The sequence below is a fragment of the Centropristis striata genome, chromosome 18 (assembly GCF_030273125.1).
Source record: "Centropristis striata isolate RG_2023a ecotype Rhode Island chromosome 18, C.striata_1.0, whole genome shotgun sequence".
NCBI classification, from domain to species: Eukaryota; Metazoa; Chordata; class Actinopteri; order Perciformes; family Serranidae; genus Centropristis; species Centropristis striata.
The window spans coordinates 14272850-14300502 of record NC_081534.1 but is presented as its reverse complement, the minus strand read 5'-3'; the positions used below and the strand labels follow the sequence as shown (position 1 = coordinate 14300502).

General features: G+C 38.8%; 1 protein-coding gene across 1 annotated transcript; it reads right to left on the bottom strand.

Annotated features, from left to right (window-relative positions):
- Positions 1-65: 65 nt before the first annotated feature.
- On the bottom strand, positions 66-26991 carry fndc4a (fibronectin type III domain containing 4a). Its single transcript, XM_059356405.1, has 6 exons — positions 26369-26991; positions 17628-17743; positions 15995-16199; positions 7042-7131; positions 4016-4149; positions 66-1049 (listed from the first exon to the last, which is right to left on the bottom strand). Exons 1-6 carry the CDS (start codon positions 26442-26444, stop codon positions 1008-1010), a joined length of 663 nt encoding a protein of 220 aa, XP_059212388.1. The 5' UTR covers positions 26445-26991; the 3' UTR covers positions 66-1007.
- Positions 26992-27653: the final 662 nt, after the last annotated feature.

The window sequence follows — 27653 nt, the reverse complement described above, 5'->3', positions numbered from 1 at the left end:
GCATTTTGTGCGCAGTGGAAGTGATTTATGCATTACTCCATTACATTAGCTGCAACTGTGTGATGAGACATTCAAAAGAAGGTTTATTTTACACTGGAGGAAATACAATTATCAGGAAATATACAAGATCTGAAAATGCAACGCTGGATGATAAAAAGATACGCTCTAAAAGCGGGCCGAAGAAAACATGAACAAGACTGCAATCATGTTTATTTCTCCATTTATGGCATCTAACTTTGTATGCACATCAAATGCTATTCTACAGGCAAATGACCTGCATGCAACTTTAGTAAATGAATCAAATATGTACAGACATGATGTTTGTTAGTTATGAAATACATGAAAAAATACAATGTTATTCCGAAAATGGCATTAGAAAAAAATAAGACGTGGTTGCGGCAGTTCTTACAAATGAAAATATGTATTTGCTTTCTCTCCTTATTAACAATCTGCACACAGCAGTCAGATAATATACATTTCTGGTGATATTAACACTATTTGCAATGGAAAAAAATGTTGATTCGTTTTGAGCCGAGTTGCCTACAACAGGGTGTCTAATTGCACATGCCAATATCAAAAATACATTGCGTATTTAAAGTCATGAAGACCGGCCTCCCAGAGATGATCGTGTGTTTTGTATTGCAATAACATACCAAGCACCTGGCAAAGACATCAATGTTAACTGCACCATGGGTTAACATTAGTTTATACTATCGACCTGCAGGAGGTTTCTGTTAGCTACTGTACTATATTGTGTGTGTGTGTGTGTGTGTGTGTGCGTGTGTGTGTGTGTGTGTGTGTAGGGTCATGTGCATGGGTGTGTACCTGTAGTTTAGTGTTTTTCCACAAATACTGTGTGCATGCATGTGTGTCTCATCCTCAGCCGACCTTCTTCACTGATGATGACCCACAGAAACTGTACATGTTTGTTTTCAGCTTTTTTCCCTCATCAGTAAGAAAGGTGGAACATAGATTGATGAAGAGAGAGGAGTTTAACTTCCTTCTTCTCAAACTTCGATGATGTTGATAGACGGCACAGAAGGATGAAACTGCAACAGAAGAGATAAAAGAAATGAGAATTATACTTTTCTTTCTCATTCAATATAAAGACAAGTACAAATAATGTTACAGTAAATTATACTTTGTCTCAGGGCTGCTCGATTATGGCAACAATCATAGTCACGATTATTTTGGTCACTATCGAGATTATTAATGATTGTTCATTGACTTTAGAGAATTCATACTTAATTGAACTTGTCTTTTTTGCAGTGGATTTACTTTAAAAATATTTTAACTGAAAAAAAGACAAAATAGAGATAAATAATATGTAAGTACCGGTATATATACTTTTAAATTAATAGAAAAAAATACATAAAATAATTTAGTCAATTTTATTATTTGGTCTATGTTGTACAATTTGTGCAATACCAAACATTTAATATATAAAATGAATAATCTTAAGGCAAAAACAGAGATTAATAATATGTCAGTATATAAACTTTTAAATTAGAGAAAAATAATAAATCATTTAGTCAATTTTATTATTTGTGCACTACCAAACATATATTTAATATACAAAATGAATAAAAAAATAAAAAATAAAATAAAAATAATTTTACCAAATTAAAGTACATCAAATGTGTTGTGGTGTACTGCCACAGCCTACTGAAAACCTATTTTTTTATATTTTGGTGAACTTTATTCAACATGTTCCAGTTAGTCACTCACGAAATGAAATACTTTATAAGTTGATTGTCTTGTTTTCATAATCGTTGGAAGCCAAAATCGTAACTGAACATATGATTAATTGCTCAGCCCCATTATATTAGAACAGTGTGTGATATATCTTTTTATTTAAGGACATTTTTAAAATCTTTTTTACAGCCTGGTATTGGATGAAACAAGTTAATCATTGAAAGCGGCAAACATTTTTCAAGATCACCAAGATTATATTTTTTCACTATCCAAATTGGCAGAAATTTGGCCCTAATGTCTCATCCAGTACATCCAATCTCTCTTACAACTAGGTGAGACTTTTGTTAAACCATGTAAACTGTTGGCTGATACTACAGAGGGTTAAATTCCTCATCAGAACTTCTCTGACAGAAACCTTACATCAACATCTGAGCAGCTAATGAGGACTGGAAGGAGAGATAAGCCAACACAAAGAGGGATCCCGCAACGATTGGCCCTCAGCTAATTTAAACAAGTGAACTCAATATGTGATGTGTTAAATCCGAGCCAGAGGTCGACACTCGCCATGCAAATGACCTTGATTATTGATCAGACATGGTCTCATTACTGAGCTGTGACTGCATGCATCCGTCCACTGGTATCTGGTACTTTCTAAAATCATTTCTCATGCACTCAATGCTTCACCTGTCACCCCATTTAATATGTTTAAGACATTGACATGTTTGTTCTTCACTGAGCATCCCAGAGTTTAATATTCAAGCCAACCCTGTAACCCCTGTAACAAGATATAGAATATGACTGAGATGTGTTCCAGTAGCAGTGCAGTCTATGTTCAGTAAAGGTAAATTAAAGCATTAAACTAATGTTTACTATACAAGTTATGAGCCAGAAAGTGACAAGCATTCAGATGTAATAAGTTCTAGAACAGAAATATGTAGTGAAATTAGTTAAAATGTCCCAAAATTTAAAGTTAAGCTTTTTTTCTGCCAGTGATAACATGTATTGTCCTTTGTGTTTTTTCTAATTAAACATACAGAAGCATTCTGCACACGCCTCTATGCAAATTGCATTTACTAATCAAATCAATGTCAATTTATGCCTACATTTTAATTATGGAAATGGCTGCTTGCTGTTTAATTTATTTTATATGAGAATGTGCGGAAGAGTCAAACACAGGAGAGATGGTTCCAGTTACTCAAAGTCAACAGAGGTACATGTGGATCTTTTACATGAAGCTTCACTGGGCAGTATTTTAGTTTTTGATCAAGCATCATCTCCCAACATATACATTATTTATGGGATAGTTCAATTTCAGGTACTTATCCATGGTCAGTGGCTGGGTACCAATCTATGCTTTTATCAAAGCCACCGGACTCCATTGACAAAAATAGTAATTTTACCTTGCAGAACACAGGAGTTTCTGGTCTACTGCTGCCTCTAGTTTGGTTTGTTGTGTCATTGTGGGACTTTAGCGAAGCCAAACCAACCCTTTAATCACCAAAGTCGCAAAATAGCACAATCAATCAATCAATCAATCAATCAATGGAATGATAGACCAGCAACTGTGTTCTGTGATGTAAAATTACTGTTTTTGTCAATGGAGTTTGGTAGCGTTTTTACAAGACCATGGATCTGCTTCTGTTTACTTAAACAAGGCTGTCAGATGCCCTTAAACTGATTTTTTTCTTCTTTTTTTTAAGTTTGCTTAAACTGAAATTGATTTTTCCCGCTGCCCCTGTCCACAGCAATACATTACACAGCTTCTGTGCTGGTACTCCTGCCTGCTTCTCAAAACTGGGGGCGCACTGACCACCATCTGCTGTAATTAATACACTATGGGTAAGTGCCTCATATAACTCCAATACAAAAAAATCCAGACTATCCCTTTAATCAAGTCACATTTGTAGCTGTTTGTTTCCCAGCCTGTACAGCAGAGCCAGAGCCAGATGTACCTGCATCTGACAAAACTACAGTAATCATGTTAATATCCAGCATAACCTAGTTTACACTTGTGAAGTGCCAAAGAGGTGGGCACTTCACATCGGTGAGTGTTGGCTGAACTCATAGATTAGATTACATTAATGTTATTATTCACTGGAGGAAATTGTTTCTGTGGGAAGGTGCTTTGCAAACAGCACAACACAGTAGAAAAAGACATTTTGACAAGTCTCAGTGAGAAAAGATGAAGGGTGGCTGAATTTCATTTAGCTGCTTCACTTTCAGTGTTGTGGTGCTCTGCATGCTGGCTCACTGTCCCGCAGAGAGAGACTCTGTTTGAAGGAGCCTTTATGTGGGCTGTTTACAGAGGAGTCTGGCTCACCTTGCTCCTCAGCAGCCCTCCGCTGTGGTGCTCCGGCGTGCTCCTCTCTGACGACGGCTTGGCCTTCTCCTTATTGTTGCTGGAGTCGTTGTCCTTGATGATGTCATACTGCCGGCAGAACAGGGCAATAACAGCTGCCGGGTGGTGAGAGATGGGCACATGTGCAGCACACACAACACACACACACACACACACACACACACACACAAACGAGAATAGGAATTCAGTGGCGAGCTGTCACTCACGGACAAGTCACCATTTTCTTCTAACTGAGCACGTTGAAAGGCCATGTGGATAATGGAATTCTGCTCCCATGGGAGTGGGATGGCGGTGGCGTTATCTGAAAGCTTGGAAGACAGAAGCTCTCCGTGGAGTTTGCTGTGCTACACTATGCAATCTGCCAGATGCAGTTATGCCTCCAGTTTGGATACGTTACGGCACGCTCACAATTAACTTCCTTGCTTCGGTGAGGTTATGAATTTGTATGAGAATCATTAAATATTCAGTAACTGATATGGAGTTCTGGTAATGGCAGCTGCAAGAAATAGAAGCATATTGTAATTAATTTAATTAAGAAATTATTATTCATGCGTTGTGTAAGAGCTGTACAATATTGTAGCTAAGTGTCAGTCTCTTTGTAGTAGGGAATAATTCACAGTAGGCATTTCCAAGGGTTTGTTTTGCAGCAGCATTTATGTCATTTAAGATGCAGTTTGTCTGCATGTGAACGGTTTACATGGCAGTTTATTATAATGTTTTAATATGACACTTTTCTCAACATATTGGCAAAAACTTGTGTGATGTTTTTCCTCACATCTTCACTACATTTAAAGCTTTCATTTTTTAATTCACAGCCCCTCGCTACACAAACATTATATAATACAGCAGATGAGATTGCATCAAAGCAATTAGTTAATTACTTTATGATTCAATTGACTTTTTTCAGACCTGTTCCAAGCAGCGGAAAGTAACAGAGATTAAAGATAAAAAGACTAAGAGCTAATAAATATAACAAGAGCGGAAAAGAACAAATAAATGATCAAATAAAGATGTATTTTGCAGATTTTGTGCATTTGGAGGTGCTTGCTGGCTCATAAAATGCAGAGTAGGGTGACTTTAAACTGGACTGGCTGCAAATGAGCGGCCCATTATGAATGCGCCACATGAGATGTTTTTATTCTTTCACTCCCACTCCTCGCAGCCTCCGTGTTACTTTGGTTTCTCTCATTAGTATTATTTAACATCTCACTCTGGTGCTCGGGGGTGGGAAAACCCGGCTCCTGGCAGCCTGTCAGATATGCCACTTCTCATTGTGCCTCAACACTTCATTAATCAGCACACTTCCTCAAAGGAGTCGAAACTCATACATGGATAAAGAAGCTTAGAAGCAGAGAATGCTCAGAAAAGCGTGATGTTGGTTTGACATCGCTGTGTCAGGAAAAAAAAGGCCTAAAAGCGACGTTTAGAGTTGGCAGATTCATTTTTCAGGTTTTATGGACTTTAACTTCCACTTAATAGTGATCCCTCAGGTCTTGTTCTGCATGCCTGTCCATTGATTAGTGGCTTATTGATTGGTGTGTCAATGTATTGATGTAACTACAAGAAAATCTACAGTGTGAAACCTCTGTCCGTGTCCACCATGAGTGTATATCATTGAAGCTGAATATAAATGCAAACAAGTTGCAGTTCTTGTGGAAAAATTCAATTATCTTTTAGCTTATTTTGCAGGATTTTAATGTAATTTCACCATTGACAACACCAGATCAATAGCATCTTGTGCTTTGCATTGGATTTATAGATATTAGAACAAATTGAACCTCCAATCAGGCTATTAATAACTCCTGAAATGTAGAAGACACAGTGAGATCCGTGTTACTGTGACAGCACAAAGGACTACAAGCTTATTATAGAGACAGTATATTATGACATATTAAACGAGTGATTTACTAAATCAAATGTGCCGGTGCCCAGACCCTTTAATCCGCCCACTCCACTGAGTTGACTGATTTGTTATGAAACAGCTGTGGGATTAGCCAACTAGCACCATGGGCATGTCTAACACTGGAACCACGAAGGTCCAATAACGACAACGGTGACTGCTATAGACAAGCTATAGATGCTGCTATTGAGGCAGTTCTGAATCAATTTCAACATAGACAGCATTCGTTGTCAATATCTCCTGACACTGTAGACCCTTAAAACTCTGGAAAAATATTTTTTGTAGGCAAAGCTATGCATTAGTGTCGACCTAAAATGACAGTAGATTCAGGAAAATATGTTAGTCTCTGATTTGTGAGGGGAAAATTGAATCCCCCTCAGAAATCAGCTGTGATTGAAGGCAATGTCTCGTGTTCCAATACCCGTACAGCCATACTACTTCATATGGAAGAGAAAGATTTAGAGCTGAAGTGTAACAAGGTGACAGTTCTGTCTGATATTAGGCAGAAATCGAGTAGCACCATTAAGCTAAAGGCATACTATGCAGGAATTGTCACTTACTGTTTGTAGCAGAATATTAAAACTTGGCCCCTCCCCCCAGACTCAACAAAAGTGAAAACAAACCACAGATTCACTCATTTTTCGCAAAGAGCTATGGCCACTATTTCCATAGCTTGGTCTCTGCAGATAGAGAATTCCTCACAAACTTCTAGTGGGTTATAAGTCATGATTGAGAGGGATTATTTTTTGTATGAGTTTGTACATTGTTTTGGTTTTTTTTTTTTTACGAAAACCCTGCATAGTATACTTTAAAGAAATGTACAACCTCAATTCCAGAAAATTTGAATGCTGTCAAAACCATAAATTAAAACAGAATGCCTCAAAAACAAAAGTGTTTCACTTTGAACATGTTTTCAATTATCACATTCTGTTTTATTGATGTTTAAGACAATGCTTTTTCTTCTTTTTGGAATCAGGGTTGTAATAAGCTAGTACAATAAATACCTTAGAAATCTGTAAATTGGTTTCTAGGATCTGTACCGTCATTATTAATCATTATTAACCACACACATATTCTTTAAACTTACCTGCCCACATGAGCAAAACCACCACAATTATGATCATCTCTCCAGTTTGTAGATGCCGGGACTTGTCCAGGCCCTGCACAGTGGGGTCATCTAGAAGACAGACAGATAGACAGATAGACAGACAGACAGGACAGTTCAGTCAATACCCATTCCTAAACACAACACTGAACAGTTTGTCCTTTCTTTCATTTATATGGAAGAGACAACATATGAACTAGATTTGGCATTAATGTGCAGTCCAGTGGAACTCAATCACAAACAATAGCCTCAAACTTTCTCTTAACTTGAGAATACAAATACCACCTTATATATAAATAACCTTCATGTATAATACGTTTCAGTCGCAGAGATACTTTACTGGATTTACTGATAAAGAAAGACCTTAAACTCACATTCTGCCAATTAGGACTGAAAAAAGTAGACGCTCCTTTTATCTCTCATGACTGTTATGCGATTTAACAAAAAACGTATTAGTCAGAAAATGTGGTACCACAAATCAATTCTGTAGGATTAATTCTCCTTTAAGTGGATTGACTATGGGCCTATTTCCCCTCTCCAAACTATCTCTTAACCCGCATGGATGGAACTCTTCCAGAGCACCACTCTTCCCAATTGCCTCTTTTAGTGAATCAAGTTGTCAAGAAACTGGCCCCCGAATGCCAGATTGTCAGCTCTCTCCTCACATGGTAGCTGTTACAGACTGGGGTCAATTATACTGCCATGTTTTCTAAGTCTTGGTGGGAGTGTGTATGGGAATGTTAGTGGGTTTGGGATCAGTTTCCTGGACAGCTAACTGGCTAGCAAAGTGGGTATTTTTCAAAAATCAAAAATCTTTCTTAGACATGTTGGGGTAATACTTAGTTAGCAATCACATGTAGGTTTTTTGCCTGAAAAAAAAAACTTTTAGTAAACCTTGTACAACTTCCAGGATGAATACATTCACTTGGTTTTGCTAACTCAGACTGCTGAAACTTTGTGATATTTCTATAGCCACCTAGAAAAGTCACTGTCATCTTAAGTGTACGCTAGCTTTAGAATATTATCACCACTTCAGCTTGCCTGTTAGGCAGCCTTGTTTATGTTTATGTGGGTCGAAATGAAGCCTTTATCTAAGATATCTTTAAAGCCACCAAATTCCATTAACAAAATCAGCAATTTTCCTCAGATCGGTTAGTTTGTTTGTGTTATTGTGTGGTATTGATGTTTTAAAGGGATCAGATCCACCAAAATCACACAAAAACACAAACAAACTAACTGATCGAGGCAGCAGTAGACCAGCAACTCTTGTATTCTGGAGGGTAAAATGACAGTTTACTGTTGCTGTTGGAAAGGGCTGGTGGGTAAATGGTGAAAATAAGCTAAATATAGTGTTAAGTCAACTGATATTGATTTTTTTCTGTGGCTTGAATACTTTTTTTCTGCATGTACAGCAGTAACAACCACCATCTTCTGTACACTGGGCAATAACCTCATACAACCTCACAAATCTGAACTATCCCTTTAAGATAGACTTAAAAAACAACCTGCCAATCTCATTGAGAGCCAAACATCATCACCACCTGTGTCTATTGCTCAGTGAGCTCTAAAGTTGATGTCTGGCTGCATATTACACTTAAATGCCAGGTCAGGACTCAGGTCAGCACTAAGTACGACTGGTGCTCCTGTGAGTTGCTCTCCCATTTATTAATCCCAGACTCCCCTATCTGTCTGTCTGTACCCACTGAATAATAAACGAGTTCTTCTGCATATGTAAAAGAAAATTATGTTGAATAATGTCAATGCATAAAGAAACTACTGGTAGAAGGCTGTTTTAGTAATGAATTTAATCTTCTGTATTCGGCGAGACTTTCCAGCTGAACTTCTTACGCTTGTTTACCGTTTTCTAGTTGATGTAATGACCTTACTTGATTTCAAAAAAGTGCTTTGCAGACTGTGTAACATGCTGATGAACCGCACAGTATGCATATTTGATGCAATCGTTTTCATACGACAGAGTGAGTGAACAGGATTTCCAGATGACCTTAATAGCATGTTCTGCTGCTGTTGTATCATACATATTTCATGTTGTGGCGCTGACACTCAGATATGCTATGTGATTCTCTGCTATATCAGGGAGAGAGTGAGCGTATCGGTGCCTCCGGTGGAACCGAAGAGTTTGTGTTGAGATAATTAGTCGACCTTCCTTCTGCTCCCAACGGATCCCACGGTGTTGTTTGTGGCTGTGAACTGTGTCAGAAAGCGTGTAACAAAACACCAGGGGGGCTGTACCGGTGTCACAAAGATACATTGTGTGATTTATTCCTGTATCTCCTGCTAGAAACTGAGTAATTGTGTTTTTTAGGTGTGAATGCACTGTAAAACATAAGATCTACTGCTGCCTTTAAGATATGAGTTAAACTACAGTGAAACTTATCCATACGAAACATAAACTACAGCATGGAAGATTTTGAGTTTCAGTCAAAGTCAAAAGGATATTTTGCAGAGAGCCAGCAGGGTGTAGCTTACCTTTGTTTCAGTGTTGTTAATGGGAGAGCCTATAGGTGTAGCTTCTGACTCAGCAGAGACAGCTTGGCATCTCTTTGAAGTATCACACAGTAATTGTGTCTAAGGGGACCTCCTACCTAGTTAGATTTGACTGCCCAAGGCATCCATCCTTTGAAAATATTCTTCTTCTTTTTTTTTAATCCCTCTCCTTAGTGAAACTGTTTGACAGCGCAGTGGCAGCAGGTGATGATTTTAGTGGCTTCCTGTCTGTTATTAGGGAATGATTTATATAATGAATTTGTAGATTGTTTTTTGTTTTGACTGTGGCATCACTATTCATGCTACTGAATAGAGAATGTTAGTTTTCCCACTTTTATCACATCTCTCTCTGAGAACCACACATAGTGTCATGAATGTTTCATTGTAAATCCATTTCATTTCAAAGGTTGCCTTCATTATGTTGCAATTATACCTCGATAGAGTTGCAAAGGTTCAAAATTTCCTAGGGAAATTCAGCTTGGGAATCTGGGAATGTTTGCACACTTTCTATGCACAAATGTGGCTGTTAGTAGTGCACTTATTTTAGAGTGTGTGTGTGTGTGTGGGGGGGGGGGGGGGGGGGGATCAGGGGGGGGGTTACAGGTTTTATGGCATGTTTTGGTGAAAAGCAGGTCAATTGAATTGTAGCAATGCACTACAATCAGCAGTGAACTCTTACATCACAAATGTACATCATCAAATAGGAATTTGTCTGAGCCAAAGCACTATTATGCTTACACATACATTTTAATTATTAACATGAGTGAATATAGTTTATATTTTTATGATATTTCAGTTTTCCAGCAGATAGTAGTTTAATGCAAAGTATACAGTTATTTGCTGTTAATTAACTAGTTTTTTTTTTGCTCGCTACCAGTTACCAGTGATTGGCCATGCTAATTGAGGAGTTTTAACTAATCTGTTTTCAGTCACTCTTTACTGTAAAACGGTATAAATTAGTTGGTCACTTTAATCCCTACGTTTGCACACAGCCCACATTTTTTGCTTTTCAGAGGTATTATTCTCCAATAGTTAACTGAATGGATTTACTTGGCAAATTATTTTATTATGTGACATAAAACAAACATTTTACCAGATCATAATCAGAAATTTATTATACCTGATTATGATATGGTAAAAGATGTATTTATATCGTCATAATGGAAACCTGTACACAATATTTCCATTTTAAACCAGTTATTTCACATTCATCTCCATATATTCCCTTTTCATTCCCACTGAAAGTTCCCCATCTTGAATATTCCCCAAACTTTGCAACCATAAGGTATTTAATGTACTAGCTTAATACCCCCACTTTGCCTAGTGAAATAAAATGCATTTTGGTCCTTCAAAAATATATTTCCTTTGAAAATGTTCATACATAGTCATTGCATATATTATTGGAATTCTAATAAACTCACATATAACAACCATGGATCTTAAAGAAGCCTTCTCCTCAGACCACAGCACAACATGCCTCACGCTTGAAGGACACACAAATGTATACTCTGATTAAAAGCTTTCCTTGGAACTAATGAAATTGAAATAGACTTGGAAAGACATATTGATCCTGAAATCCACAGTAGCCAATTTATATTCAAATTTTCCAGCAACATGTGCCATATATCTTGCCAGGAAATGCTTTATATGAAATAGATTGATTTTGAATCTGGCTCAGGCCAGGTGTACATTCACCGGCATATGCACTAATATGTAATCACATTATCAAGAGAATTGCATTGAGGAAAGAAAATAAAAGCATTATTGATTCATGGGTATCATAGCTGTGGCTCTTGGGAATGCCTGGAACATACCGCAAATCAATTTACTTTCAATAGGAAGCACTTGGCTGTGACAAAGGATCTCTGAAATAGCTCAGTGATGCTGGAGCCAACTAGATTAAAAAGGCTTTTTAAGGAACAATGGGTCAGCAGCAAGACCCTGGAAAACGTCATATTACATTAAGGTGCATTAAGGTTTATGACGAATACATATGCTGCTATTTTAGGAGGAAACATTGTAAACATATTTTCAGACACGGTGAACGCTCGTTAAGAGACAAGTTTAATTTAAAAAACAAAACAATGGAAATTAATTTTCAGGGCTACTGGATTAATATTAAGGCTAATGTCTCAAAGGAGTATGTGGAAAGTTTCATTTGTGTAATTGATTTTTATTTTATTAAAGCATTTTTAATCTGCTTGTTGTGGAGCAATAAAAAGCTGCTATTTCTTCCCATTAAGAGTGATCCCACCAGCATCAGCTGACCACAACATCACACATGCAAACACAGTTAATTGTTAGTTACTTATCTTTTTAGCTGTTTATATGGGATTTAAAACATGGACATAGCATCACATGTCTTGCCTGAATACATGTTTGTATCTTTCTCATTGCTTAAGTAGACTAGAAGGGGATACAAGTAAGTATTATCACAGGAGATTAACTGATTTATAGGATATTTAGCTAGATATTTAGGTAGCATCTGTAAAGTACTGCTAGTATTCTAACTCATATTTTGTAGTTGCCTCACAACACTTTAAGCTTTTTTTGGTTCACTGATTGCAACAGTGGTATTTTTAGTGGTGGAAAGAGAGAAAAAAACATTTACTCAGGTAATATACTTAAGTACAAATTCCAAGTGCATGGTTGCCCATAAAGTTGGAATAATTTTGTTTTCAGACACAATTCTCTGTTAATTGTGGTTTCATTTTTTGTGATATGTTTGGAAGAGATTGATTGATAAAGTTTTGAGAGGATATATACTTTATCTGTTAAGAATAAATCACATTGTCACAATAATTTCATGGGAAGAGGTAAAAAAAAATACTTTATTCCAACTTTATGAGCAACTGTGCAGTTGTTCTTAACTTGAGTATTTCTATTTTCTGATATTTTAACCTCTACTCAACTCCATCCCATACAGAACTATTGTATTTTTTACACCAGTACCTTTATCGGCATTAGTTAGCAGTATATTTAGAATATTTAAATAAAATACAACCCTGATTCCAAAAAGAAAATAAGTGCAATAATTTACCTTCTAAAGGAGTATTAGTCACAGCTGCTGTTTGTCATGTTTTACCAGGTGATGTGTGCATTCTGTGTGTCTCTTCAGGCAACAATAAATTTGCAGTCATCAGTCTAAATATACTGTGACACGGAGCCAAACATGAAAAGAGAAGCTGAGTAATAAACTTGACTACAGTTATATAAAGAAACTTGATGTGATTGGACTTTAAAACTGGGGCATGAGAAGTCAGCAGTGCCGCTGGCATTAGATTTATGGAAAGCTGACACTGATTGCTTCTACACTTACAAAAACAAACTCCCACAAATGAAGCTCATCCACTGAATGGGCTGTTTTTCTGACCCACTTGGAAGACCTGGAGGGGGCAACAATCCTGATTAATGTTGTACAGTGAATCTTTTCCAGTATTGAAAAGGAGCAGGGCGTTGGCCGCAAGTCTTTTTCGTGCTCAGCACTTTGTTCAGATGTTGATGGTTGGTTTGAGTTTAAAAATGTATTGATTTTAACATCACATAGTAGTACAGAAAACAATTTCCTGAGTATGTAAAGCAGCAGGAGAGGAGTGTAATGCCAGTGTCTGTATTAGCTTAATGGACAGTGCACAAGCTCATGTGTTGAACTTGAGCCTGAATACGTTTCCTTCTCTTTCGCCAATCCTGCCAGCTTAACTAATGGTACCAAACCTGAGTCAGCTGGATAAAAACGTGTATGATTCGCTTGCATCAGCAACCTCAACCACACCAACATATAACAGAGGAGACTAGAATGGCACTCCGAGAGCGAACACCTCCGCCAAGGCCAGTGGTGCATTCACATGCTCCTCAGATAATCCCATTTCCCAAATTGGGAACCTTCGGTTAGTTCATGAGATTTAAGTCGTAACATGGACCCTACAAAGCAGATGTGGTGTATTTTATTGCTCAGAGTGTTTAAACAACCAGTAATGGCTGTTTCCAGTATTAGCAACTAAGAGCAAAGAAAATAGCCCAGGTGGGCAACAAAATATGATCAGGTGCATCTTAATAAATTAGAGTATCATAGAAAAGTTTATTTATGTGAGTAGTTCAATATGGAAATAACACATTATATAGATCCATTACACACAGAATGAAACATTTCATGTCTTCATTTATTTAATTTCTTCTAATTATAATGATTATGGCTTATATTTAATGAAGACCTAAAATTCAGTGTGTCAAACATTTTGAATATTTCTAAAGACCAATTTTAAAAAGTATGTTTAATATTGAAATATTGGCCTCTGAAAAGTATGTCCATCTATATGACTCAATATTTGGTTGGGGCTATTTGACTTGAACTACTGGAAATTTACTTTTCTGTGATATTCTACTGTATTGTGATGCACTTGTAATTTCTCCATGACTGCGCGGAAATGCAATGTAAACGGAAGTGAAAATGATTTTGTGCTTCCACGCTTTGATTCAGATTTGCTTCATAATTTAATGGGTTCTTCTTTTGCTCATGCTTCCCCCAAGTTTCGTGAAAGGTTGTCCAGCGTTTTTTCCGAAACATAACCTTGGCAGGGTTAGAAATAGTTGAAGTTACAGGCCTGTTTCTGAGCCAATGTCAAATGCAAGCTGCCATTATTTTAAGAGTTACTGTATTTGGCTAATCCCATAATCGTGGCTGAACAAATGCAAAGAGGATTAGCAAACAAGTTCCTTCTGAAATGTAGACTCTTCCCAACTGCTTATAACAAGCAAATAGCTTTTTCTCACTCTTCCTCATCTGTGCCGTAAGAAATTGAGAGCTACTGAACCTATTCTCTGTTGGTCATGGTCTTCATATTTCCTCCAGCCCATGAGCCCAGACACTGAATCCAAAGTGCTTCGGAGTGTGTGTCAGAATCCTGATTAGGCACCCGGAGTGATATAGAGTTGCATAAATTCAGAGGAGCTTGCCTGCAGCCGTGCTTGAAGAGTCTGTCAATAATGAATAGGTCTATAAGAGAAAATAAACCTGCATAGAGCCCACTCAGAGAGACGTTGTGAGAGGAAGCTTCAGGTTACCTGCTTTTATGTCGGCACTAGCCTTTACGCTACCTCATTTTCAGTGTTGGCATGCTTAAAAGCCTTCGATGGCCAGAAGAGGCTTTAGAGCAACAGCAGGAAGAGCCGCTGTAATGGGTTGCTCCTGTATGTGCCTTGGGAAATAAGCCTATGGCTGTATCCTAAACTGTAGAATTAAAAGCACAATGTTGCATAACACAGTGAGTAAAACACTATGAAAAGATTGCTGCAGTAATTGACTGCCACCTGGTCAATTATAGTGCATTTTGACTCACTCTTGTTGACTTGAGGACAGACTCTGAACCATCATTTGTTATATTAACAAATCCCATAAAGACACCAAAACACACAATCGATTTAACCTATAAACAAGTATTGCTGGTATGTATAATCCCATAATAGAGCCACACCACTGTGTTGGGTCAAATGTCTTCAATACAATGAACATTTAATGTAAAACAGCTCCACATTGCAATTTTTCCAGACGGATGTCCGTTTTTTAATAGTTTTAGTCATGCTAACAGCATATCCTACAATATCTCAACAAGTACAGGATGGGTTGCCATGAAACTGGGTACTGACATTCAAGGTCCCCAGTCTAGGACGTTAATTTGCCGATGATGTCCGATATTATTACCTGCAAAAAATACCCCCATCAGCCTCAGCTGCATTATATGTTTAGTGCTAATCACCAGCAACAATTACCAACAACGTGTGAAACTAAGGTGAATAACCTGGTTAATACTGCCTACCAGACATTACCACTGTTGTTAGAGCATAGCTTAGGAAAATAGAGTTTGTCGTAAAATAACTACTGCTGGACGTGAGGCAGATATCAGGTCGGTGACATGAAACATGTAGAATGTGATGCAACTACGGAAAGGAAGTAAAATTATATTTCTAACTTTAAATACCAACCCTGACTTTTGGTTTCACCAGGTCACAAACACAGGTGTCCTGGGTCCTCACTTTCACATTGGCTTTTAGACTCTAATCTCATTTTATATAATTACTACAGCCACTGAAGGGCACCGCCTAACAATAAGCGTAAATATGGGTTGGGGTAATTTTTTAGGGGGGCACAGTCTCCTGTTGTTAATAGTTTCTGAAAAATAATGAAGTTCCATGGCAAAGTGCTATAAACTACATCTGAGGCACACAAATAATACTTGTTAGCAGGATGAATTGATTGTCGAAGGATTTGATGATGATATTAAAAAGGTAGCGGCAGCCTTATCTTTTAGTTTTAAAAAAATGCTTATTAGTAGCCCCAACTCCTTTATTCACACTCTATAACTGCCCTTAAACACAGACAGAAACACATTTTGCAACAAGTAATTGTAAATATGTGTATCTGAGAGCTGCTTACCTTGATTGGAGCTGTTGGAGGGGAAGCGGTCGGTCTTCTTGAGGGTGCGAAAATGGACCTTCTTGCTGGCTTGACTTTCCCCATAGAGACCGATTGACTGAACCTGGATGATGTAGTCCGTCTCCTCTTCCAGGTCCCAAAGGACACAAGAACGGCTGGTGGTATTGACTTCCCGGATGAATCGCTGCATGTGTCCCTCCTGCCTCTAGGTATTGGACAAGGGGCAGAAAATAACAGAATGGATTGATCTATTGAGTAAATCCAATAATCGGTACAGTGGTCAATAAAGTGATCAAGGAGACCACACAGAGATACCAGCCCAGCAAATGTGTCCCTAAGGAAGACACTCTCCTCTGTAATAAGCTTAACACTATCCTGTGTCTCTATATGGGCCATGATAATGAGAGACGGAGGTGATCAACCAGAAAATACTCGAGGTGCTGTAGACCGGCATGCTGAGTACTTTATTATATTAACAGTTGGCACTTTAGTTTCACCATATGGAGCCCTGACTGGGAATTGAAAAGTTGTGGAGTCAATATTCTGATTAATTTAGACTGCAAGTGCTTTGAATCACAAGCTTTCTCGAAGTCTCAGACTTTGTCTTTGACCTTTCCGAATGTTATTGGGGCAATCAAGACCCAAAGCTGTCAGAATTATTCCTCCTGCTTGCATGCAGAACTCTCATCTTAGTTTGCTCCCGAGCCCATCTGCACTTGAAATGGCATTGAGCCAGATGTCTTTTTTTATCACTCTGCTTGACTGAGAGATCTGATAGAAAAGACAGCCTGTCTCTCTCTGCAAACAATGAGTATTGTAATGACTAAACTGCCATATACACTCAAGGCAATTTCCAAACATTTTCAGCTTCATATCATGATGAAAAGACGTTTAAGTTGAGGGAACTCTGCAGTTAAATGGCGACATGATGTCTTGAGTTGCATAAAGCGTAAACACGATTATAGCAGCATATGGCCTTTACTCATTCAGCGTTAGCATTAGTTGTTTTTCCTATTTTAAGCCTTTGAAATCTTTTTAGCTGAAAAAAAAAGCAGTTTGGCAGCTTCGCATAGTCCCGCCGCACCCCTTGTTTTCCCTCGACAAATAAACCATGCCAAGTTTTATTCCGACTCCGAGCTTGAAGGCGAGATTTAGTCAGCGTCTCTGCATGCTAATCAAAGCTTTAAGGGGTTCCTAAGAATATACATCCAGACAAAAACACATCTTTATTCACCCGGGATCTCGTGCATATGTGCTGCTACTTATTCAGTATGCTGGACAAACTCTTTATAGGTAGTCCGCTGTTTACTGAGCATACAAAACCTCCTCTATAGAGATTCAGTGAATATATTATCACTTCTTTGTCTCAATATGCTCAGTCACCCATACACATTTCAGCCCAACTTGTTCCACAAGCTGTCACGAGCTGTGACATGGTAGAAAATCGATTCCAGGTGCACTTCTTCATACTGGCTGCATGGTGTGCCAACAAAATTTCAACAGGAGATGATGAAGGCGCAATGCCAAACCACAAATGGGTATAGCCAAAAACAAAACCGATCCAATTTTCTCATTTTTTGGGGGAATCTCTTCATAGTCTTCCTGATTTACATTACATTAGTTTAGGACTTACCTGTTGCGAGATGGAGAAGCCGATTATTATATCTCCTTCTGGAACCTCCCAGGATACAGTTGCCGAGTCGGCCCGTAGGTGCATGACCGATACATTGACAGGAGCTGGGGGCCGATCTGAAGGAAAGGAAATGGAAATATAGGGTTCTGTTGATCCAAACAAATATTAAATTATCCATGCCATGTATGTCCACACTGCACCTGGTAAGTCTCAAGAACTGTGTTTGCGCTCTGAACTGACCACAGGTATTTGTTTTGGATTAAAGTCTTTCTCTCAAAGCTCATATAGTCATGTTTGCTGATGAATTACGAAACACAATAATACTATGGAACAGCAGGCTGTGGTTGGGTCTCATGTTCAAGCACTGGACAAGACTGAAAATAAGATTTTCGAGGTGTCGCTCCAGTACATTCCTGCTTTTTCTTTCATCTTCACTCTTTTCTGATCCAGTGTCCTCAGACCAGACCTTGCCATCTCAACTGTATTATGTAACCCAGTCTCCTAAAATACATGTTGGCATTCTACATTTCTGCAAACCACAGATTGTGGTGAATCATAAAAACACCAAAGTCACACAATAACACAAACAAACTAACACGGCAGCGGGTAGACCAGCAACTCCTGTGTTCTGCAAGCTAAAATTACTCTTTTTGGCATTGAAAAGAGGATAGTTTCCCCCTTTTAATGAGTACATTTAAGGTAAAAAAACTCAAATTACTGGCTGTTTAAATAATCTGCTTGCTTATGAAACTGCAGAATTTCTAAAAACCACACGTATATTTATATTTTTCACCTTTTTCCTCCAGACAGCCCTGTTTTTTAACCCGACCAAAGTCTATTTCACGTGCACCTCCCTCGGACAGGGTTCTGCTTCTTCACTCTGTCACTTTGCAGCCATCTATCATGATTTGGTTGCTGGTGGAAATGTTGATTGCAAAGAGGGACAAAAGCCTGAGAAGTAAAAGGCAGCAGGAACAGAGGGCAACAGATCTAATAGAGGGCTTCACAGTATCCAAGCAATCGCTCGGGTCAGATGGATGGATAAAATGGGATTGGCCGGGCAGATGGGGACCTGGAGGCCATCCTCAGGGCTTTTGTCGTTAACGTGAGTCTAATGGACTTTGTGTGTTGTGGCAGAAAGTAACTGAAGCAATGTGGAGAGGGTCAAGTCAGTGGAAATGTCTTGAGCTGTCAGATATGTGGAAAAATAATCATTAAAAGAATAATTTCTCATAGGGACAGCATCCAAGAGGACAATGCTTGCTAAATGCTTCTCCTAGTGACATGTAACTACAGTATCACAGCAGCTCTTCAAGTAGCACATTACAAAGGGAGTGTTAATTGACAGTTGTACAGTCAATTTGTATTTCAAACGCTTTTATTAACTCATGAAGCAAGGGTGTAATAACCCATAACACAGTTATCTTGAGATGACAGCCAAAGGCATGTGCTTCACAAGGACAATATTTCATCCAAAATGTGCACTTGAGAGAGGAAGATGACACACAAAATGATGAAATTTGAAGCTGTTTCAAATGATTTGCCGTTTACCAGCCCGGTCCCTCTCCCTCTCCCTCTCCTCTTATCTCCCGATGTCTCTCCTTTTATCTCTCCCTCTCCTCCTCTCTCTCTCTCTCTCTCTCTCTCTCTCTCTCTCTCTCTCTCGCTTCTTGCACTTCTGTCTGTTTTATCTCTGAGACAATCAATGATGGCCTCTGTGTTCGGTGCAAGAGGTGACATTGAGGCAGATCTCAAGACCCTCGGGTCAGACGAGGCTATCAGTCTCCACGCCTCAGCCCGGGTGGCTTTATGAACCGTGGGAGGGGGGTCAAGGTCAAACACAGGCACCACGCACGGTTCCTCAGGCTCACGACACGCTCAGAAATTGGTTTGTGGAGGGGAGCAAATGAGATGAACAAGAGGCCAGACTAATGCTTAGCCTGTGGTAGAGAGCGCACCAGGAAATTAATGTTCTAACTGCAGAGAGAGCGGGGAGGAAGGAGGGTTCGGCTGTTGGTAGTGGTATCAAGAGGTTACCTCTTTCTCATTTTGTCCATTTAATGAGAAGATTATTTATGGAAGCAGACACTTATGTCTTAAGATGGATGTACAGGAGGTTAAAAGGGAGGGTAAGTCACATATAGCATATATGTCCTTGATCTTTGGTGAGCTATGGGGAACAAGTCATACATATATTTACAATAATGGCTTCTGTGTCCTTGTGTCCAAATGACTGCTCATTTTAAGCACTTGATGCTCATGTTAATGATCTTCTAATTGAATCTGTTATCAGTAAACTGACATCACAACATGCAACTCTGTTGTCATGCAAAAACTGGAAACAGCTATCAACACATTGTTTAAAATCTCTTTGCAATAAAATACAACACATCTTCTTTGTAGCGTTCATGCTTTTCAACAAATCAAAGCTCATAAACACACCAAAGTCAAAGAACAACTTCCCAACTTGTAAAAATGGGATCATCCAAGTAGTACTTGAATGCACCATTGGCCTGTGCTCTTTCTCTCATAATATACAGCCTTGCATTTGTAAAAGTCACACAGAAGCTTTTATTCCTGCAACTGCGTCATCCACTATACACGATTTGCCAACAAATAACAAGTATATTCATTTATTTTGGATTAAAATCTGACTAGATAACAAGTTAATGCCATTGACCCTGAATTGCACATGTCAGCACGTGTCATACACACAGACACATACATGCGTCAGAATCAGGTGCAACATTTGTCTTAGACCGGACATATCCATTTCTCCTGGAGCTCATTGTCCTTTAGGTAATGGGGGTTACACACAGCCATGCATGGGCAAAAAAAGGGGCCAGTAACCATGATGCATCGTCTGCGGCTCATTTACTGGTGATGGAGCAAGTGACGGTTCAGTTGAAGCAGGCCATGAATCATCACTAATGTATAAGTGCCCTCTCGCTATATGATGTTGTTGCCATTGCAGCCGGTTGAGCAGGACAAGTATATATATATTTTCTACTTGAAGGACCAAAGTAAGGTGACTTTTTGCACTGTGGAGCATAAAGATTTGTGCCAGATGAAACCAGCTAACATGAGCATTGATGAATTTATTCACATTTTAGAAGCTAAAAAAAATGTAATGGCTGCTATCTTGACAGCAGATGAAGTGATTTTCTAAGCCTAATATTTTATTGATGAGAAGTCCAATAGTCCAAGCCTCTTGTCCCTCTCTGCCTTGTTTGATGTTTCTTTCTGCAGGAATAAGTCATTGTGGATATTTCAGTGTTTGTTATTGGCCACTCCACACAATACGTTATGTAAGATCTGAGATCAAACAGCAATAGGTCACAGCGGCCGAGGCGTGTGTCGGCGCAAACAAATGGTAAGACCCTCTGGATGTGGGCGCTCTGCCAGGATGAATCATAGCATATAGCCAAAGCCCGGCACATTAGGTACTCCCCATCTAACCGGAGTGCGCAGAGAGATAGTGAAAGTGCTGCTGTTTCTCTGAATGGCTGACGAGTCACATGGAATGGAGCCCAGTTTGATTTGTTAGAGAGAGGTATCTCATATTTTGCCCTCTATATTTGCTTGCAAAGCACAATTGCACAACATATCCTGATTTATGCATCGTTAGTTTATTGGTTATACTGTATATTCACAGTAGAACACAAGAGATTGATTAGTTGTTGTTTTTTTTATGGTCAAACGATTTGATTTATCACAATGAGACAGCCGGTGCAGCTTTTGATCCAACCACCTTGGAGGGCCATGAGACATTGATTAAACAGGGGGAAAAAAGAGATGTGAGTAGAAAATTGGAGATTACATCACCTGTCTGATTAACCAGGAACATCATTTGACAGATGACATGTCATTTCCATTTTGTGCATAGTGTGATGCCGCCTGAAGACAGTATTAAGGTTGGAATTGTAATGACAAAATGAATATAGCTGTTTGCTTTTTGCATGTGGGTTGTTGAATGATAATACTCACTAGCAAATGCAAGTTTGCACCAAGGGAGCTCCAATTAAAGTAACGGTTTAAAGACCCTTAAATCTCATCACTATTTACTCATACAGTTTAAAGTTGTAGTTGCTGTGCGCATTAATAGACATTTTTGTAAATGTGCCAGTTTAGCCGTCTTGGCTTATTTTCAAGTGCAGTCCCTAGGCTGTTGTAATGACGACACTTAAATTACATTACAACTGGAACAGTGATACTGTACATAGCAGAGCACATTAATGAAAACACATGAAACTTTAAAGCAAAGACAACAATATGTAAAATGGAATTAAAGGAGAATTATATCATTTAGTCAGACAGTGTTTTGTCTGTTAACCATGATTTTATTTTTATTATAAGTGAACAATGAGTGTCACAGTCTCTGATAAGTGTGTCAGACTGTTCCATGTGTGACTGTCCTCCTCATCTATTCATTTGTGATTAGATGCTGTTTCTGGATGCCAAGCAGACATGATTCACATTTGTTGTGGAAAGTGTGACAACAGAGTCGGCCAGCTATTCTCTTTACAATTATTACCAGTAATCCTCTGTAGATTAACTTCTTTAAATACTGTTTTGAACCCAGTTCTTTCTTTTCAATGATTTTTTCAACAGCTCAATTACAGTAGGAAGTGCAACAATGACTGCGTGAGATGTGTAATTTGTTCTATGATTCTGTAAACCTTCCAGATGAAGACAAGAAGCTGCTACTTCTTAGTTTTACAAACAATGCCAAGTTTGACATGAATGAGTGCTCAGCTCATTATTCCATACTAAATGTTTCAAATGATTGATCGCACAACAAAACTCCCAAAGGTGCATAATTCATATTACAAGAAACTCTTTTAAAATGGGAAACACTGTGGTTTACCAAGGTTGCGGACCGTATTATCGATCATATTTCAGTCTCAATTACCTCTAAGCGAGTGACAGTTTGAAGGGCTGCTTGTAATTTAATCCTTTTCTAATACTTCTAATACCGTATTCCCTTGAGAGATAATGTATTCACCGACATCTTATAAATAAAGGCAATAACTCATAACAGGTGCCGTGAATTTTGATGCGTTGCCCAGTCAATCTTCGAGCGGCTTCATGTGGATGTGTTACAGACCCAGTAGTGGGAAGTGTAAATGCTTTCTTGTGCACAGCAGGAGGCTGTCGCACAGCTGCTCAAAGGCCCCACTGTTGCAAATCGCCTGGTAGTGGAGCTCTTAAGAAATGTCGTCCTGGTTTTATTAAAGCCTCAGTGCTATCTGCCCCCACATTACCTTTGAAGACCATTTTTTTCATATTTCATCTCTGAACTCTATTCCCTTTTGAGATCCTGCTTTTCTTTCACATTTAATGCCAAGTGGGAGCAGTGACTTTATGATTAAATCTCTCATTCGACGTCACCAGTATCTATCTAATGCAGAAACAATTGTATGGAGGGGGCAGGGAAAATCAAAATAAATGCGGAAAGTGCCCAAAACTGCAGTTCCTCAAAAGGCCACTTGAGGCTGGCTCCAAAAGCAAGCCAATCCCCACAGACCTTCATGTTAAAATGTCCAACTTTACAGCAGTAATAAACATGTTTACAGCTTGGTACAAATAACCGTTTAGGTCTCTATAGCCAATTTCCTTGTTTTACTGTACAGGGTTAAATTTTCATATAACTATATTTAACTATAAACTAGCATTAGCATTTGCATTATCTACGTTAACGCACGACTAAAAGTGTACACTGCTAACTAAGCTAGCAGCTGGCGTTAGAGCTAGTTCTATACCCTCTCGTCCAAATATGGTCACTTTTATCACTTAAAATCACTAAAAATCCAAGATGGTGAAGGTGACTATGCCTATCATTTTTATGTAGTCTATTGTATGAAGTAGCTCTGTAGATGGATAAAGATGGAAAGACCTGTCTAGCCAGGTAACACAATCACGGTGTAACCCCAGATTCAGAATAAAAGTTTGGGTATAGTAAATGGTAACATTTTGGTCACCTAAAAAGGTCTTGTTCAGCATTTAGTTGTACTTAAAGACCCACAAAGGAGTCGGGTGTTAAGTTTTTCAGTTTATTGTAATGGTTTTAAGCCTGTTTGCTGGCAGTAGTATTAGCATTATCATAGTTAAAGATATACTGTGCTAACCAAGTTAGCAGCTAGAGTTAGCACCACGCTGGTGTCAAAATATGGCTCCAAAAGTCCAAAATAGGGAGTCCACAAACCAATGGATGACATCACAGTTGCTACAAACATCATTTTTTATACAGTCCATCGCACGAAGTAGCTATGTAGATGGATACAGATGGTAGAACTTGTCCAGCCAGGTGTGGTTAAGTCCTATGCTTTTTCCTACATTTCAGAGCCTCTCTACAGCAGAGGCACTTATTCTCCCTCCCTTTAGGTGCACTATGTCTTTTTTCTCACTGACTCAGAGGCTGTGAAGCGACAGTGGGACCAGATGGGACCAGGTGCCAGTCTAAGGTTAATGTAATCACTGGCCAAACCCCAAGGCTTTCCAGCCGCAAGCTAACATTACTTCATCATCCCAAAACTGTAAAGGCTAGCATGCTGGAGCAGATTTATGAACCAGCCGTTTACAGACTTTGTAGCATTAAGTTTATTGGCTTCAGCTGTGTGTTTACTGCTTCTACAGACGGTTAAACAAGTGTGTCACATAGCATCTATATTGAATGAAATCCATATTTTTCCACACACTCTAGGCTGTATTTTTTCTTGTTAAAATGTCTGGCTTGTGACAGAAGATAAAATTATGACAACATGAGCAAACATTGGCTCTCACTCTGATGGATTTCAGCTCTAATGCTGAACGTCTATTTGTCAAGAATGTGTCACCAGGTTTATGAACAGCAGATTGCCAATTTGAAGAATGATATGAGTCTGGCCATCCAAATAAATCCAATAAATTCTAATTCACATAAGCTCTTGCTTAGTGGAATTCATTTTCTAGCATGCTTGTTTTTCAGACGGTGGGAATGTAAACATTGTTACTCACATTCAAGTATTTCTTGTCCAAGAAAAATCAAAACCCTCCTGTGGGTTTTACTGAGGAAGATGGCATCATAATCTAATTTCCTTTAATGACATCTAAATAATAAAAACTGACTTTTAGACATGAATGTATGGACTAAATTGATGAATCATTTCGAGAATAAATGGTCGACTATTACATAATTTTAACATTACTTTCAAGATTCTCTTCACTGAAATGCTCTCCTTTCCTGCTTCAATTAATTTTTATGATCAACCTCACTATGAACTAAAGAAGCTTCCAATTAATTCAGAGCTTTCTCTGAATGTCACTGTGAATCCCATAGTGTTACAGCACGCATGAATCTACCAGTGATTAATTTATTTTCATTGACTTTGAAGCTCATTTCTTCAAACAGCCAAATTTATATTTATGAGCGTCGTGTTTATTATTTTAATAGTGGCTTTTCCTGCTCTTGACAGCCCCATGGCAGAACTCCACTGAGATCAGAGATGCTTTTTTTTGCATCTCACATGTCAGCGCAGAACATGACAAAAGCTCTGAATATATTTGTCTCAGGCAGACAGCTCACACACCCACAGAAAACAGTGAAGTGCCAATCTGATTTTCTCAAGGCACTATCACATGTAAGACTCGGTTCCCTTGAGAGACGAGGGGGGAAGTGATAGAGGTAGACAGGTAGATAAAGAGGCAGAGATACTGTAGATGCACGCATGCAGAAGCAGATAAAGAAGATTTGTGGCTCTGCAATAGGAAAGATTCATAAACATTCAGTCTGAAGCTGAACTGACAATTACATTAGGTGTATTTACACAGTTAATTAAAGATGTTTGATCTCACTGAGGGCAGCTCTGCAACTGGTGTTTCTGTGGCACATTACAGCTTTTACACATTTTCACATTGTTTAGTCGTCCATGATTTAAGAATGAAATGGCCTTTCTTTATTCAACAAGAAAGTGTCCTAGCAGTGAGCAGACAGAGGTTTATTGCTTCTTTTTCTTTTCTTTTTTTAGATGCATAGGTAGAGCAAACTGCCAAGGTTATTCATGAGGTTAATATATAATTATGTAAATGTAAAACAGAAAGGATTAAAAATAGACAGTAGAGCTGCAACAATTAGTCGACTAATCGATTAGGTGATCAACAGAAAAATAATGTCCAGATATTTTGATTAATCATTATTCATTTTTCATGCAAAAATGTAAGAAAATGCTGTTTGCCTTTCCCTCTTTTATAGCATATTCCACTGAATGTTTTGGGGTTTTGAACTGCCAAAACAAGACATTAAAAGACTAAAAAAGAAACTAGGAAGAGCATTTTTCACTGTTTTCTTTTTTATAGACCAAACAATTAATCACTTAATCAAGAAAATAATCAGAAGATGAACTGATAATGGAAATAATCGTCAATTGCAGCCCTAATAGACACCATGTCTTGTTTTTGTTAATAATTCAAAGAAAGTAGAAATCTGATACCTAAACATGCTTGCAATCTATTCTCTATCTGGTTAAACAGGTGTTAGTGCATGAACTACACTAGGTGAGTCCACCTGCATTAAAAAAAGCATATGTAAGGTCTTGTTTAATGTGTATGAATGAAGGGTGAAATTAAACGCATCATTAGTTGCATTTTAAAATCCAACAAAAGCCTCGTTAGACTCGAACAATTACTTGGAGCATGGCTAATGGCGCATTTTACAAGTACACAATAATTGATTTGACTCCTCTGCTATGGAGGCTTATACTTACTTGCTCCTACCAAGAACATGTCGCTGCCAAAAAGCAACAGGACCACGGAGTTGACCAGAACAAGCAGGCGAGCCATTTCTCTGTGGGAATCGTCGCTCTTCTTTGATAAAAAACAAAGCAAAAAACGCAGATCTCCTTATGCTTGAAGGGCAACTAAATTACAGCAGTTCATTTTTTATAACATGTTGATACATGAATGGATGGATGCATGAATGGACTGTTACTGGCTGGAAGCGGGCTCGCGCTGGTCAGTAAATAGATAACCAGCGGTGAAAGTACGTGGAAAATGATGTCTTCAGAAACATTTTGCCCAGTCGCGTCTTCATTTAAATCCACAAGTCCTTCACGCTGGTGTCCGAGTTAAATCTGGTGTGTGAAACTGTACGCGTCCATCATCCCGGGTTCATGTGGACAGCTCGGGTCGATGGAAAAAGATGACGCTCACAGACTCGTCGGTCCCCTCACAGACAGACTGAGGGGACGCCGCGGGGCGATTCAGCACCATGGACAGCGCCTAAGTTTCTCAGACTGCCCTCGCGCTCCGCAGCTCACGCCTGTTTATTCACGCACACGGGGTTAGTCATTTCTGCAGTCCCCTTTTCCGGAATAACCCCCTCAAGTAGCCTATGAGACCCTCAGCTTTCTATAGCAGCTCAAGTGCAGGCGCAGCATAGCATGATTAATGCTCCACGTGTCAGCAGCGGCTGTACGCCTACCTGTGTCACAGCCACCACTCACACTGGAGCTCCAGCTGCTTCAATATTTCATTACAAGCGAATATTTACCGCAACGTGGTGAGCAATGTTGATAATGCACAGTGTTTTTATGTTGTGTTGAATGACAGTTGGGAGCCATTACCTGAGAGAGAATGACACCTTTAAAGGGGCAGTTCGGATTTTTTTGAAGTGAGTTTGTAAGAGGTACTAATCAATATCAGTGAGTTACCTACTGTAGGTGGTCTGCACGCCCCCAGTTTGGAGAAGCAGGCAGGAGTACCAGCACAGAAGCTAAGTAATGTACTGCAGTGGACAGGGGCAGGGTATGCTATATTTAGAATATTTTCACCACTTTATCTTACGATTGCCGTGAGACAGATTTTCTGTCAGAACTCCTGCCTGCTTCTCCAAAGTGGGGAAATACTGACCGACATCTACTAGATAAATGACTGACAAAGTATCACATCTAACGCGACCCCACTTTTAAAAAAAAAAATCCAAACTATCCCTTTAACATACAAACACCACCGACTGGGGTCTCTGGGTAACCCAAAAATAAACAACTGTAA

What these genes read in the sequence shown, in the direction of transcription:
- fndc4a (XM_059356405.1), bottom strand. Translation starts at nt 26,444, where the DNA reads ATGGCTCGCCTGCTTGTTCTGGTCAACTCCGTGGTCCTGTTGCTTTTT. An exon ending in CATGTTCTTGGTAGGAGCAA is followed by an intron (nt 17,744 to 26,368) that starts GTAAGTATAAGC and finishes CCTTTCCTTCAG; the next exon opens with ATCGGCCCCCAGCTCCTGTC. An exon ending in GGTTTTGCTCATGTGGGCAG is followed by an intron (nt 4,150 to 7,041) that starts GTAAGTTTAAAG and finishes ACCACCCGGCAG; the next exon opens with CTGTTATTGCCCTGTTCTGC.